The sequence below is a fragment of the Zingiber officinale genome, chromosome 6A (genome assembly GCF_018446385.1).
Source record: "Zingiber officinale cultivar Zhangliang chromosome 6A, Zo_v1.1, whole genome shotgun sequence".
Taxonomy (NCBI): domain Eukaryota; kingdom Viridiplantae; phylum Streptophyta; class Magnoliopsida; order Zingiberales; family Zingiberaceae; genus Zingiber; species Zingiber officinale.
The window spans coordinates 124,675,739-124,691,410 of NC_055997.1; the positions used below are offsets into that span (position 1 = coordinate 124,675,739).

The 15,672-nt window shown below is 33.3% G+C and overlaps 3 protein-coding genes across 3 annotated transcripts; 1 reads left to right on the forward strand and 2 right to left on the reverse strand.

Annotated features, from left to right (window-relative positions):
- Nucleotides 1-3,292: 3,292 nt before the first annotated feature.
- On the forward strand, nucleotides 3,293-3,841 carry LOC121995276 (dirigent protein 2-like). The gene has a single exon (XM_042549056.1). It carries the CDS (start codon nucleotides 3,293-3,295, stop codon nucleotides 3,839-3,841), a length of 549 nt encoding a protein of 182 aa, XP_042404990.1.
- Nucleotides 3,842-4,161: 320 nt separating this feature from the next.
- On the reverse strand, nucleotides 4,162-8,454 carry LOC121997898 (TVP38/TMEM64 family membrane protein slr0305-like). Its single transcript, XM_042552566.1, has 7 exons — nucleotides 8,022-8,454; nucleotides 7,375-7,427; nucleotides 6,676-6,768; nucleotides 6,367-6,590; nucleotides 5,574-5,640; nucleotides 4,592-4,705; nucleotides 4,162-4,331 (listed from the first exon to the last, which is right to left on the reverse strand). The coding sequence occupies exons 1-7, from the start codon at nucleotides 8,419-8,421 to the stop codon at nucleotides 4,308-4,310; spliced, it is 975 nt and encodes a 324-aa protein (XP_042408500.1). The 5' UTR covers nucleotides 8,422-8,454; the 3' UTR covers nucleotides 4,162-4,307.
- Nucleotides 8,455-8,775: 321 nt separating this feature from the next.
- On the reverse strand, nucleotides 8,776-13,252 carry LOC121997899 (flavin-containing monooxygenase FMO GS-OX-like 4). The gene is made up of 7 exons (XM_042552567.1): nucleotides 12,588-13,252; nucleotides 10,846-10,916; nucleotides 10,561-10,713; nucleotides 10,390-10,472; nucleotides 9,833-9,968; nucleotides 9,571-9,744; nucleotides 8,776-9,236 (listed from the first exon to the last, which is right to left on the reverse strand). Exons 1-7 carry the CDS (start codon nucleotides 13,156-13,158, stop codon nucleotides 9,060-9,062), a joined length of 1,365 nt encoding a protein of 454 aa, XP_042408501.1. The 5' UTR covers nucleotides 13,159-13,252; the 3' UTR covers nucleotides 8,776-9,059.
- Nucleotides 13,253-15,672: the final 2,420 nt, after the last annotated feature.

Consider the following 15,672-nt stretch of genomic DNA (forward strand, 5'->3'; position numbering starts at 1 on the left):
TATCCAAAAATTAGGGAAAAAATGCTTAATTTATTGAATTTAGGCTATTTAAAAATAAAAGTCAAAGGCCCATTTTGACTCACACATAAATAGCATTTACGCCTTAAAAAAACAATAAATGAAATACTCGCTGTATTATATGGTTGAAGCCTAAACTAAATAAGGTTGATCAAGCCCAACAAGTCGTTCAGGCCCAATAATCTATATATATATATATATATATATATATATATATATATATATATATATATATATATATATAATTTATTTAATAATCTATTCCTAAATTCCTCAGATATTATTTATTTATTTATAATCTTAATCCTTAGTGTTTCATGATAGATATGGTTTTGTTTTTAAAATCTAAGTTTGACAATTAATTAACTGCTCCAGCGTGCGTTAGAAACAAAGACGTGGTGGTTCTTAAACGTAGCACTTTGTCTTTAGCTTTGAAAAAACAAATTAAATACTCTTTATGTCTCTTGCGTGCAAATTAATTTAACAATGAATTTATTATATTAAAATAGTTTCAATTCTTTCACTACAATTTATCTTCGATGACTCGACGTTATAATTTATCTTCGATGACTCGACGTTATAACACCACCCTTATCCTTATCGTCCCTCGGGCATAAATTGGCTATGGTATGATGGTGTCATAATGAAATTTAGGGATTAAATTTTAATTAATAGTTAGATGTCTGTCCTTTTTCCGATTCATCTATCTAAGGATTAAGATAATAGTTATTCATGACTTACATCTTTCATGTTCACCTTTTGTCATCAAATTAATTCTTTTCATCCCCAAAGAATTTATAGTTGATTAGAGGGGGTTAAATTTGTTACAATAAGACAGGCATTAAATCCCGATAGACACATGTCATTGGAAAAAAACTCCTATCCCCTAACCACTTGGTGGCAGAGCTGTATTTGCATTTGATGAGGCCTAAAACGAATAATAAAAAGTGAGCTCTTTTGTTAGGATAAATAATTATAAAATTCAGTTTACAAATAACAAATATACTAAATACACAAATAAATCAAGAATAATATATTATGTCAATAAAAAGTTAATAAATATTTAAAATAATAACATAAACACTACTCATCTAATTATTTGAGAAAAAAATATTTATCAAATCTGTAAAATCTAATTGACTAGATTATTTTTCTTCTCATTTAATAACATTGCTAGCCCATTTAATCTATCTATGACATTATTGATCAAATTTAGAGATTTTGAATTTTATACTTCCCATTCTCAAAATTCTAATTTCTATACCAAATTTACAAAATTTATTAACATTTAATTTAAAAATTGAATCAAAATAAAACAACAATTGGGTTGAATTTTACCCCCTCAAATTTAATCGAATAGACCAATAATTCAAACAACAAAGTGGCTAAAATCGAGACCAAGGTGAACGGCAGTTTCACCGATGGTCGCCAGTAGGAGAGGAATCAGTTGACGACGATGATGTGCAAAGTAGAATTAGAAGAGTGATGGTTAGGGGCTAGACTGAATATTTATCCAAAGACATAATTATGGTTCTACATGTGAATGTAAATATGCCTGTCTGGCCTCATAAAAGGTCTGATCAAGTCGTCTCAATCATTTTTTAGACCCTAGGCGAAAAAAATAATTTAATATTTTTTAAATAAATCTTGAGTCCCTAGGCGAAAATAAGAAATTTAATATTTTTAAATAAATATTATTAGAAATATTTAATTTTGTTATTTATAGTAAAATGTGGAATTTGTCACCCTAGCATCCCAACACGATCGACCCTACGACCAAGCTGCAGTTGGTCACTGCGGAGAGAACATTTTTCTTGGCTTTGCCGAAGATTCGATACCTTGCCCATTATAACAATATTTACCTCATATTAGTCAACTCAACCATGTCTCGGGAGCGACATTTAATTTTATTAGTAAAATTTAAAAGTACAGTTTCATATATTGCCAATGATTATTTATACAATTAAAGCAGTGACCAATTAAATCACATAGCAATAATTTTATGTTAGGTCAAACCTTACTTTTTTATTATTAGTAAAAAATTTTAAAAAAATATTTTATATTAACTAATTTAGAATTATGAAATAAATTATTGTAATACTTTTAATATACATTTTAATTATATATTTTTTTAAAAAAATTATCAATCATTTTTAATTTCGAAGAAGAAAAGTCTCGATATAGTGGTAAAATTATTGTGTGATCTAGAGGAAATATATTCATGTACTAGATATAGTCATTACGTTTAATAAACTCTTCCTCAGAATCTTGTATTAACGGGAGCTTCGTGAACTAAACTATCTTTTTATCAATTTTAACTTTGATAATTATTAATAAAATTTATTTAACCAAAAATATTTAGCTAGAAAATATCAATGGTGAATTATTAAAAAAAACAGTGAAAGAAAAATAAAATTTAAGAAAGAAATAATACTACAATATTAAATATGCTTTTGACTTTTAAAAATATTTTTATAAAAAAAATATTTATTAAATATAACCAATAAATATTTTTAATTCATTAACAAAATTTAATTTTGATTAATAAATTAAAGTTTTATCAGTAAAAAATTTAAAATTACTAATTAAATTTTAATAAAAAAATTATCAAACAAATCTAATTTTAATAGTAAAAAATTAAAATTATCAATTAAATCTAATACGAATAAATTTTTTTAAAAAAAATCCAATTTAATTTGTAAAAATTTTAAATTTTTGACCAAATATAATTTAACTAGTAAAAAATTAAAATTACTGTTGAAAATAAATCTAAACTAAAATTTATTTTAGCCATAATTTTAAATATTTAATATCTATATAAATATTTAATATCCAAACTTATATGTTTTTAAATTAATATTCATATTTAATTTATATATATATATATATATATATATATATATATATATATATATATATATATATATATATATATATATATATATATATATATATATATATATGTAAAATTTGTGAACTCCAATATAATAAGGGCCTTAGGCATAGATTTTAATGGCCTATACCTTGAGCCGACCCTGGATTGAGTCTGATCTTACTTAACGGTCGACTATAAATTGATCGTTATTAAATAATAAAAATATAAAATTCTAGGGGCTTTTTGTTGTTTTCTAAAATTGAAAACAGAAATAACGACAGAAAATAACCAGAAGCTAAGGGCCAAAATAAAATTCCCTTGGTTGCATATATTGTGTGTCTATATATATCTAAGGGTAGACTTCCAATTAGTTCCATCTCCCTTCTTAAGTATTGCACGATGGAAGTCGTCGTCTCGTTTCCCTCTTTCATCCTCTTCCTTCTCCTCTCCTCTGCCACGGTGGCCTTCTCACAGAACTACTCCGACCACCTTCATTTTTACTTCCTAGAACGCGTCGCGGGTTCCCCCAACGCGACGGCAGTTGTGTCAGTGAACCTCCACCCGGAATCCTCTGCCGGAGGCTTCGGTAACATCGGGGTGATCGACAACATTCTCCTCGAAGGGCCCGAGCCTAGTTCGCCGGTCATCGGCCGGGCCCAAGGGCTCGCCGTGTTCTCAGATTTGACAGGACTTAGCATAACGACGGCCTTGAACTTGGTGTTCACCGCCGGAGAGTACAACGGGAGCTCGTTGGCCATGTTCGGGAGGTACGAGCCGGGAAGAGTGTCGGATCGGAGCATCATAGGCGGAAGCGGACAGTTCCGGCTGGCCAGGGGCTACGCCCTTAGCCAACTGGTCAATGCCACTGCCACGACACTCACTGCTGAGTTCGATGTTTATATCACATATCCTGGACCATGCGTGATGATTTCTTCTGCTTATAAGTAATGATACTTGTATTAAGGTTCTTGGCTAGCACATGCATGTAATGATATAAATAAATATACCGCTACTGTTAATATATACGTACTGTTCAATAATAATAATATTTATGTTGTTTGTGACCAATTGGCAGTAGCTAGCCGGCATGTATTAATATATACGTACTGTTATATCTTATATGGGCAGGGCAGTGGGCACTGATGCCCCTCCCAAACTCCATGTACAAGGAAGAGACAAAAGAGAAGGTTGTTTCTAAAGAGTAAAGACAATTCCTTGGAGTCATCTACAAAATTGCTCGTGAACAAACTTTCAAAGAGGTAGAAATGGAAACGATGAAGGCAAATCTAGCCATTTTTGTATTGTATTAGATGTGTCTGAAAGATCAGTATCCACAGATGCTAAGAGCATACATCAGTTTTATATCAAGAGAGGCGCTATTTATCAAGACTTTGTGCCCCACAAATGTCCTATCCTATCTGATGTCTTTTACTGCATCCTGCAAAAATAATATTGGAAAGCAAATCAACAGAAAAATTTAATTTTTGTTAATTAATTCATAAAGTTTAAATAACCCCTTGGCCTTATGGATTTGGAAATGGAGCACATTAACTGACTATTATTAATTACAATACAAATATTGCTCCAGTAAATAGAGGCCCAATCAAACTAAGAACAAGTCATGCACATTCCTAGAAAATCTTGCTTGAGATTATCAAAAGATAGGTAATTATAATGCTTGGTGTGGAGAGTTGTTACCTTTGCAAGGCGAGTCACATAAGATGCAGCAAGGGCTGTAAAAAGTAGCCCTAAGCCAAAAGTCACTAATTGACCATCCCACCCTGGTAACCCCATCCGTGAGTACTCCCCTTGCTATAGGTACCAAGAAGTAAGAAAAGTTTTGAGTATCAAACAATGGTGATAAGTCTAAGCAGAATATTACAGGTTCTATCATGAAGGAGCCCAATGCCAAGAAAGAATATTTCAAAACATCAACTATAGTAGTGACCAAACATTATTTGTCATATAATTTCCTTAAGCGTCATGGAAATATGTTGACAGATCAGTTAATGTTGCAAAAACTAGTGATGTTTTAACCATCCAGGACTTGCTAAAACAGATTATGGCGGTGAGAATTAACCACCATGAAAGAGAGGTAAATTTCAGAATGGGAATACTGTCACACAATCACATGGTTGAGAAACTTCTTTATATAACTCAGCATAGGTATCTTAGAGTTGTGTTTTAAAAATGCTATTGTCAAGAATGCAGTGAACATTTTTGTTCATACAATAATCAGTAAAGACATGCAGAACAGGGAATGGATTGTATGGTACCGTAAATGGTGTCAAGTTAGTAGTTTCAATAACAAACAAGCAGATCTTGTAGCTTCTTTTGTTCTGAGGGAGATGATGTTCTTTTCACCAGTATCTCAAATTGTTCTTATTTCTTGGATTGTCAGATGAATTAGTTTCTACTTTCTCTTCAAAAAAAAAAAAAAAAAAAAACTCAAATCATCTCCATGGCATAACAATTCAGTAACCAATGGTTAACACACAAATTATAAGAAAATATGACATCTAACATCTATGAACTACTTCCTGAAGCAATACACAACATGAAAAAAAATGAATTAAGCATAGTTAGGCAAAACCTACAGTACCAACAACTATATGATTATATGTAGCAAACATATTTACAGAGTTGAATCTTGCACAAACTTGGGATCAGAGAAACTTACAATTATAGCTCGCCCAAATGCACCTGCACTAACATAAGCCCATGTCCCCGGAAGCATTCCCAACCAACTGCCAACCAGAACAAGATAAATTATTAAATTAAGCTCCTTAAACAAGTTACATCCATGAGAAGTGATGCTGAATACTGTATCCCAAAGAAAAAACTAAGCCATGTGAATACATAAAAAAAATCTGGTTGAGCTTTATTGGATATGGTGAAACAAACAAGTCACAAATATCTAGCTTTATATAACCTCACCACCAACAACAACAAAAAAGAAAAAACTTTTACAGAAAAATATTGCATTTTTTGTGCAAAATGAACTAATAATAGTGCACAAAAACATGTTAAATAAACATTTTTATTTTGATGGGCATATCTAAGTTTGCACACCATATCCATCAAGCTTAACTAATTCTGTAGTCAAGACAGACCTCTTGTTTTAACATAATCAATTAGGTAACCAAGAAATGTACTAGCTATTATGTTAACAAAGGTCAAAATAAGTATAACTGTTAACTAGATGTCAAATGATTCAGTAATGCAGTTAATAATTAGACAAGTTAATTTGTCTTGTTTATTTACTTACACATTCTTGCATATGTGTTCAGTGATCACCCTAAGTGAGTTTTTCATAGACACCTCCAGAAAATAATTTTCCTTAAAACAATTCTTTCATGAAACCTTTTTCTCCATCATAAGTGATATCTCATTGATTTACACTCCCATTTGGAAATTAGCACTAAATCGGGTCAATAAAAAGACAGAATAATTAGCAGCAGTAAAAGACTGACCTTCCTAGCACATAAGGAACAAACTTCACTGATGTCAAACCATATAGATAGTTCCCCAGAGAAAATGGGAGCAAAGGACTCAAACGAAGGAGTGTAACAACTCTAAAGCCATTTTCTCCAATTGCCTTATCAATTGCTAAAAATTTCTTATTTCCTTCAACCAATTTGAGAATCCGTTCACGTGCAAAATACCTAGCAATAAGAAAAGCTACAGCAGCAGCAACCTAGAAAATCAAATAATTTGCAGTAAGAACTTACAGGGAATCTTATAGTAATCATGAAATAAAAGACCGAGGCAAAACAAATTACTGTCCCACTGATGGAGACGATGATGGTACCAATCAGACTACCAAACAGAAGACCCGCTGACATTGTTAAGGGAATTGCTGGAATTGCCAAAATCTACAATAAAAGCATCCAGAGTAAGTATTTGAGTCAAGAGGACGAGTTTTCAACATTTAAGCAAAATAAATATAGGTGTCAGCAACTTGGCATATGCAGTTTTAACCTACGAGAATACCAAAGTAGGCTTTCCTACAACTTGAACTTGAAGACCTATGTTGTGTAGTTGCAACCTGACTGGCATATTAGTCCTCATTAGATGTCAAGGACAATAAAGAATAGTTAGAAAGAACCACATTTCTACATTCTTCCTCAGCATATCTAAAACAGTTTTATATTGACATAATGGTGACACAAGATAGCTCCACCAGTTGTGAAATAAACTTTGTTCATAATTGTAAGGTTTCATTTTTAGAATTTTTTAAAACTAGCTCAACACTTCCAATTATCCTGGCAGCTGATGCAAATCCTCAAAGGGAGATATCAAAGACAGTAAATGGAATAGCTGCATGTTTGAACTTATAGTTTAATCATATATTCTTTACAACCCGTATAGACCTAAGAAGGTTCCAAAAGGTTGGAGACAGTGCAAGCCTGAACAAAATCTTATCTTCTTGTTCATTACAAGTAATGTTTGATAAAGAAATGATCATCATTTACACCTACCTCAAGTCCAGCATAAACAAGTACAAATAAAGCATATCCGGCAGGCCCATAACCTGGTTGAGTAGCATAAGACAGCAAAGCAGTTAGCATCAGGCACGAGAAAACAATCTTGAATTGTTAATTCACTACAAAAATATAACATACTGCAGCAAGATATTGCAAGACTAAGTTGAAAATAAATAGACGTGAATTCAGCATACATTTCCAGTTCACCTGTGAAGTTGGAAGTTAAGACTACATATTTCCATCCATCTATGTACTAGAAAAGAACCAAAAGAGAAATTATCTTGTTTGATCGGATAATCCTTTATACATTTCTTGATATCTCTAGAAGAAGAACTACATGGTGACAAGAATTGCAAGTTGAATAATAATCGCATAACGAATAGCGACTTGGAGTTGGCAATCTTTTGTTTAAAAATTGAAAAGTCAGAAGTGAAGATCACACTCAACAAACTAGAAATTGCATCTCGTTGTCTACCGGTTTCAGCATTTCAACATTTCAAAATCCACTAAGCTCAATTGATTTCATCTTCCAGACGGGACGAGAAAGAAAAGCACAAATTCCAGAGATGCACATTGATCCAATCGATTCGCCCAAAATTCATTAAACAAAACTCAGTTGTTGTAAGGATAAAGAACTGCACCGTCGATGAAACCGGAGAATTGGGCAAGAAAAGCATTAATCTGATCCTTGTACACATATCCAGCAGTCCCGCACCCTCCGACGACTCCGACCAAAAGAAATCCAGCGAGGACCGTCCCCTTCAGAGCGGCGTCCCCGCCGAGGTCCCCCTCGCCGTCCTCTGTGAGTTTCCCGTCGCCCCTTCCCTTTCCGTTTTCTAAACTAAGGTTCTGGGGCACGTCACTGGCCTTGCGGAGGGTGGCCTTCTTGTTCTTGGACTCCTTGAGGGAGGAGAGAGGGCGGAAGGCGGCGATGCGGTGCGGCTTGATGGCGGAGAAGGAGGAGGAGCTGGCAGAGGAGAAGCGGATGGGTAGGAGCGGAGTGGGACAGGGAGAGAAGAGGCAAGGCCTTGTTGAGTGCATCGTTTAGACGTTGAGAACTGACATCGAGCGAAGAAACAGAGAAGGCGACGAGGAGTGGTTATAATAATTTCGAAAAATTCTTGTTTTCTTTCTTTTGTTTTCTTTTTTAATCAATTAATTTATTTATTTTTGCGTGGAGCAGACCTTGTCTACTTAAACTCGAGAGCAACGTGTGTGTGCACGTTGTTCGCATTCTAAATTTCTTTGTTAAAAATGTGATGAAATGTCTATACAAATGATATACGACTTTACCACGAGTTATATTTATTATATTGTGGTGATTGTAATATTTAATAAAATATGAAATTTTTGCACAGCTGAAATAATTATAAAATAAAAGAAATAAGCCCTCGATAACTCACTATGGAAAATTAATTTACTTGAGAAAGAATCAAATCCTTGCCTCCAGGTTAAAAAGAGGGAATGCTAATTTTCCCATAAATAAGCAAACATTGTGATATAATTATTACAGGAGAATACCCGAGATATGCTACCTCAATAGATAATTTAATAAATAAAATACAAATGATACAAATGCTTGGAGGAAGAATGTCAAAGGACAATGATCCTTCATGAGTGGCATGATCAACAGTTGTATGCGATGAAGTTTGCCGAGCAAAATTTTGAATCAAGAGATGTCACAAGAATTTAAAAGACTGTTCAGCTTGTGTGACTAAATGATCATCGTCCCATTCATCGCGATATTTCTCTGGTCGAGCTACTCTATTCATGGAAGCGGACTCGTACATCAACTTCCTCCACTCTTCAATGGGAGGATGACCACACTGCGCTGCAAGCCAGTCGTCATACTCGAACTGCAATATCGAAGCAAGGTTTAGAAACAAAGACAGACAAAATAAAGATGAAAAACACCTTAAGGGTTAATGGACAACAAGAGAACAGGATAAATATGTATCAGAAATACTAATCCCAATCAAAGAAAGGGTTGCATGAGGCCTTTTATGTATAATATAGAATTTGTCTCAACATCTAAATATTTTTTACACCACTCAATGAGGCACAGAGATTGAGTAGACCCTTACTTGATTTGACATGTGGACATCAATTTTAACATCTTTTGTTCCTATATCTTCGTTTCTTCATTAGTTTTTTCTTGGCTCAACTTGGCTATTACACAAGCAACATTACCTGATTTTCGGACAAGTTATGGTTGTATCTCTTGGGCCATCCAAGAGCCTCAATTTCCAAGTACCAAGCTTCTACATCTGCCATCATTTCTTCTTCAGTTGGTAGTGTAATTCGCCCAGATAAAACACCTGCGACCCACTTACTTTGCAATTCAAATAGTGGGAAAGGAGCTACCTATTTCACAATTACCAACAAATCAAAGTGAAATCATTATGTGCAACTTTCATCCAGGTGAGAAAAAAATGTCTTGAGAGAAGCAAACCTTCCAAGGTATTCCAATAAAGGAAAGTCTTGGAGCATGAGATGGTGGAAATACATGCTTATACAACGGGCCAACACAATTGTCATCCACAGTGACAGTATTGTTTGTTTTAAGAAAAGGGAAGTGGTATTTGTACCTGCAAAGAGAAAAAAGAGCATGTACTATTGAAATCTCTCTTCCCGGCTATATATTATGTGAAGGAGCCACCAAATTTCTATAGCCTCACGTCTTCAAACACACACACATACACACAAACGATCCTTTCAGGACGGTCCCAAGTAAAACACACACACACACACACAATGAAGTTGGGTGGTCAACTCATCTATGGATATTAACTTTGATAAAATTAAAAATATTTAATTATTTGATATAAAATGCTACAGGTAGAACAATCCTAGTAATAGGCTTTGCAGATATCCCTTTAAAAAGTGACTTCCATTACCTATTGGGTTTTAATAAATAAAGCGTAGAAATACAGCATAGGTTTAATTATACATGTATTAACAAAGATTATTTGTAGGTCCAAATATTGAAGTGTTAAGTGATTTTCCTACCCGGTACAATGGATAATAACATCAACATGGAATTGGCTTCCATCTAGAAATACTACATTGCCATCCGTGTGGGTGCTCTCAATCTGTGACAAAATTTCCAGGTGTTAGCACTTAATTAATTAAAATATTAATACAAACTGCATATTTCTCATTCGCAATGAAAAAGAGCACCGCAGAATGAAGCCACATGTTATCATAGCCAGGTTGCTTCTTTGGAAATTCAGTAGACAGTGACCGACTAGATACATGCACTTCTTTAGCATATTTAGCAATATCCCTTGAAATGTCAACAGCACTAGATGAGCTCCCAATTATAACCACCATCTTTTCACATCCAAAGGAGACAACAAATTAGCCAAGTTATATGACAGTTAAGCAGCTAGGACATTATATATCTGAATTGCTAATGAAAATTAGACAAGCTTGTGCCAAAAGAACAATTAACTCAACACATACTTGATCAAGGAATAGCTCAGGGAGCCGATAATTGTGACTATGCATTTGCTTCCCAGGCCATGTATTGATACCTGAAAAAGATGCACACTTCACCTCCGACATCCAAATGGCACAAGAAAGTGCAACTATTGAGGAAGTGAAAGAAATTAATACTCAAAGATCAGAAGCAGGCAGATAAGTCCTTTCAGAGGACAACCTTAGCCGTCTCACTTCTATAAAAATATCAAAAGTGTAATGGTATGAACATGCAAAGAATCCTGTCGTCCTTGGTTGATCTTTACTTCAACAGATTGGCATGAAAACATACAATAGATGGCTCTGTTATCTTGCGTGCAGCATAATATCCATGTGACTATGTGAGACTAAACGCTATTGAATACAAAAATGTTGACTCTAGCACTTCACCTCAAGTTAGAACGAAAATATCAACCGCTGCGATTTACACACAATAGAAGTTCCAAAAATAATAAACAAATAAATAAATAAGACTGAGTAAGACTCTTGCAAAAATACCACCATAGTGGTTGAGAGGCTTGATGCAATAAAATGATTGAAGTTGGTGACAATTTTCAAATGAGAATTTGATTGTGTTGATTTGTTGTGAGTAAAATATCAGATTTCTCGAAGAAACAATGAGAATATTAATTACAAGCTGTAGTTGGATCCGTTCAAAAAAATTTCACAAAAGAATTTAACAAACAGATCAAGTAAAAACAGCATTAATAAAATCAATCAACTGCATGATATCCCCCTATTCCTATTAGCACCATGGATAGTAAAGGTTAGGACACATTTAAATCAAGAGAAAAAGGATTGTCAAATGAGAATAAATATAGGTAGAATTTCCAAATAGCACTCACATTTACCATTATTTAAAATCATGTCTCTTACTTTGTAGATTAGCCAAAGGTGCACCTTTTGACACATTTTTCTGTTTGCATGCTCAAAATACCCCCAACTTCACCAACGTTATTATTAGTTTAAACTTTTTAAGGGCTAAAACATTATACTGTTGAATTCATGAGTGTGATGCCTAAAGATTATATTTGAGTTGAAATGAATTATTTCAAATCATAACGGTATTTTGGCTCAAAACACCTTGATGGCATGGACTTCAATGCCAAAATTAAGACCACATTTGCACTCCCAATACTCTCAAGAAAAATTTTGGGTCCTGAATTGCCAATATGAGTTATTTTTCAGTCAAGGTGCTTAAAGCAACCGCCTTCCTCAACTCCAAAACTTAAAGGAAGATCAAATTTGGATTCCCCAAGCTCCCAGGAATACATTTCAGACTTTCAGAATGCTAATATTGTTAATAAAGTAGTTGTGGCTCAAAACTACTTATAAGCCGCTCATAGCTCCAGTCTGCAAACTAATACGAGAATTGAACCCCGCACACTATGAGGAATAGATATCAGCTCCTAGATGGTCAATCTGAGCAAACACTTTGATAGACCAAAATACTTCATTATTGGTCATGAAAACCTGATATTTGTTCTTGGGAGCATGGCGAGTCTAAATTTGGTCTTAGTTTTGATTTTGAAATCTAAAATCAGCTTGATGGTCTAAACTGCTCATTTTCAACTCAATCTTTCGGTGGATCTCACTCTCATGAATTAAATGATACCTTTCCTCAAAATAATTTAGAAATAAGCCAACATGAAAAAGAATTTTGAAAGAAAAACTGATAGCTTGAGACCATAGTACACCAGAAAAAGTGTCAAGTGCCAAAAGAATACCAGGAATCTCCGCAACCCGCGGCTCGGTGTAGTGACCATTGCAAACAACCACACCATCAAACACCTCACTCTCTTCGACCAAGCCATCCCTCCTCGACCTAACTTCCCATCTCTCGTCGCAAAGATTCTCCACCCCGGTCACCTCCGTCTGAAACCGGATCAGCCTGTACAGGTCAAAATCCCTGCAAAAATCCTCCAGATAACGAAGCACCTCACGGTGCCCTGGGAACCGCCGAGGATCACCCCCGGCGGGCGAGCGGCCGGAGGAGAAAGGATAGTCGAGGAAGTCCATACACTCGCGAGGAAGATTCGTGCGGAGTGAATCGTAGAGGCTGGAGTGGACGATCTCACGGAAGGGATCGAGGCCTAGGGGATCGGACTCGGTGGCGGTGGTGTAGACCCAGGTGCCCCCAATGGCAGCGCCACGCTCGAAGACGACGACGCGGTGGCCCTCGCGGCGGAGCTCGCGCGCGGCCACGAAACCTGCGGCACCGGCGCCGATGACGGCCACCCTGAGGGAGGCCGAAGGCGGGGTCACGAGCCAAGCGGCGAGGCAGGAAGAGGGGGACATGAGCAGACGATCAGGAAGGCGGTAGGGTGTGGACTGGTTCGGATAAAGATTCTTGTTCGTCCTAAGGTGTAAACGAATCGAATTGAGTCGAATTGAAAGAAAAATTTACTCGAATTAATTACGTTCAAGTCTAAGATTAATTCGAAGCTCGAACCATTTAAAAATTTTTACCTAAGTTTGGCTTAAATTTGGATTTGAGTTTGGTTAAAAATTCGACTATATTCTTGAGCTTTGAATTACTGTTCACTCGAAATTTATTTATTTAATATATAATTATATTATATTAATAAAATATTAAAACTCTCATTAGTAAGTTATCGGACTAAATAATTTGGATCTGAATTGATTAAAAAAAATTTGAACATATTCGAATTCGGTTCGAATTTGATAAATTTAAGTACGAATCAAATATTTATTTAATTGGTTCAAAAACTTACGAATCAATTCGATTGGTTTACCCCTCTAGTTCGTACGTTTTGTAATGGTATATATAAAATTAATTAACAGATGATTAAACTCAAACAAAAATGTTAATCAAACTAGTATTTGAACCGTATAATTAATTATTATAATTGGTAAGTAAATTAAATTGATTATAGAGTGTACAATTAAAAAAAACTAATTTATAAATTTTGAAAAAACTTCTTTAAATATAATATTTGTTGTTCTGTCTAAAAAATTTACAGTCAAAAGTTCTTCTAAAATTATTTAAACAAATGACGTTGAAATAGAGTTGATTAAACGTTGGGTCTTACAATCGGTGGTAACCCTTAAAATGAATATTATATTAATATTTAGTTATATATATAATGATTAAATATTAATACGAAATTGAATAATCAAAATTATTTATTACTAAATTTCATAATTTCATCCAAATTCCCATTATTATCATCTTGGTAACATAGAAAAGAAAATATTTGAAACACGTACTTTACCTATAAAATATTTTACTCACACATTTGGAAAATGATTATCATCAAAAACTCCGTATACATAATTTTTTGCTATAAAATTAATTTTGTATTTATTTGTTGTTGTCTTTACTTCATTCGATTCTATGCAATAATGATATTTTTTTATAGAAAACTGATGATCTTTAAAAATTGATTTCACTCCTCTATAACTAGACATTTATTGTTCCATGTATATGTTCACCCTACATGTCATCCGAGTTGGTATGTGATGAGATACTTACCACATGAAGTCTTGGGGTCGAAACTCAGGGTAGTCAGGACATAAATCCCCGGTCCCTGTGTAACTCACCCCACCTGCCACATGCTCGCTCAGGATGCTGTGATTTACCTTCCTCGTGATCGTCTTGGGTCGGATGCGACAGAGACACTGGGGGCGAGTGATTTCGTCTTTTTACCACATGTATATGTTCATCCTACAAAAATATAGACAAAGTAAATATTAGTAAAAATGTAAAAAAGAAAAATAGATAAATATGTAAAAATAATAATTAATATACCTCTTTATCATGAAGACACATTTCAATCTAAAATCTCTATTGTTTATGTTGGTACATCGTAACAACATGTTACGAACCAAGAACCCATTGCATTTTTGAAAACTTAACATTCGGATGACATTAAATAGAAGAGTCATTTTTTTCTACCTAAAGTAATAATAATCATTTTAATAATAATAGATACAATTTTTTTTAAAAAAAATAGTATTATGTATAACACACTTAATCTCCACCTCATTGGTACTAAATCATGCGATGAAACCAATCTTTGAATGTAGTTTATAGTTTTCATGTTCAAGATTATTATGTTTCTATATAGCAAATGAAGTTACAATAAAATAGTTACTTTGATAGGAATTTGTAAAAAAATATTAGTGATATATTTATTTTTAATAACCAAACATTTAAAACTTTCTATACAAAATTTTACTATTAGGAGATAATTAACTCTGCTTTTATATAGTCACAAATAAATATTTATTTTGTTTAAACGAATTTACAAAGAAATTATTAATGATATATCTATTTATAATAATTAAACATTTAAAGATCAACATTAAAACTTTTTATAATTAAACATTAATAATTTTTAATAATAAAATATTTAAAAGCAAAAATAATCAAACATTAATGATTACTAGGTGTATTTATAGAAATCAAAATCACAAATAAATATTTACTTTATTAACAGGTATTTGAAAAGAAAATATTATTTAATGGTAAATCTATTTTTAATAATCAAATAAAATTAAAATCATAAATAAATATTTACTTTTATTGATAGAATTTGAATAAAAATATTAATTAATGATATATTTATTTTTAATAATAAAATATTTAAAACTTTCTATAAAATTTTTATTTTTCATAGAAACGGGGTTTAGACGGGAGATTTTTTTAGCAGACAACTGTATTTTTTATATATACTAGTATTTCATCATACGATGCGCAGACGTTATTTTATGGGAAAATTTACATACAATTTTTATTGACAAATATATCTTTGTATGTAGTTCTCATTCATAAAAAATTTTATTTCC

Bases quoted from the DNA above. Each gene is read 5' to 3' on its own strand.
- LOC121997899 (XM_042552567.1), bottom strand. From the start codon at position 13,158: ATGTCCCCCTCTTCCTGCCTCGCCGCTTGGCTCGTGACCCCGCCTTCG. The intron at 9,969-10,389 runs GTAGGAAAATCA...TTCTCTTTGCAG, and splicing joins GTTATTATCCATTGTACCGG to GTACAAATACCACTTCCCTT. The intron at 9,745-9,832 runs GTTTGCTTCTCT...ATTGTGAAATAG, and splicing joins TTATTGGAATACCTTGGAAG to GTAGCTCCTTTCCCACTATT.
- LOC121995276 (XM_042549056.1), top strand. From the start codon at position 3,293: ATGGAAGTCGTCGTCTCGTTTCCCTCTTTCATCCTCTTCCTTCTCCTC.
- LOC121997898 (XM_042552566.1), bottom strand. From the start codon at position 8,421: ATGCACTCAACAAGGCCTTGCCTCTTCTCTCCCTGTCCCACTCCGCTC. The intron at 6,769-7,374 runs GTAGGTGTAAAT...CTTTTATTGTAG, and splicing joins TTGTTTATGCTGGACTTGAG to ATTTTGGCAATTCCAGCAAT. The intron at 4,706-5,573 runs GTAAGTTTCTCT...TGGTACCTATAG, and splicing joins CATTTGGGCGAGCTATAATT to CAAGGGGAGTACTCACGGAT.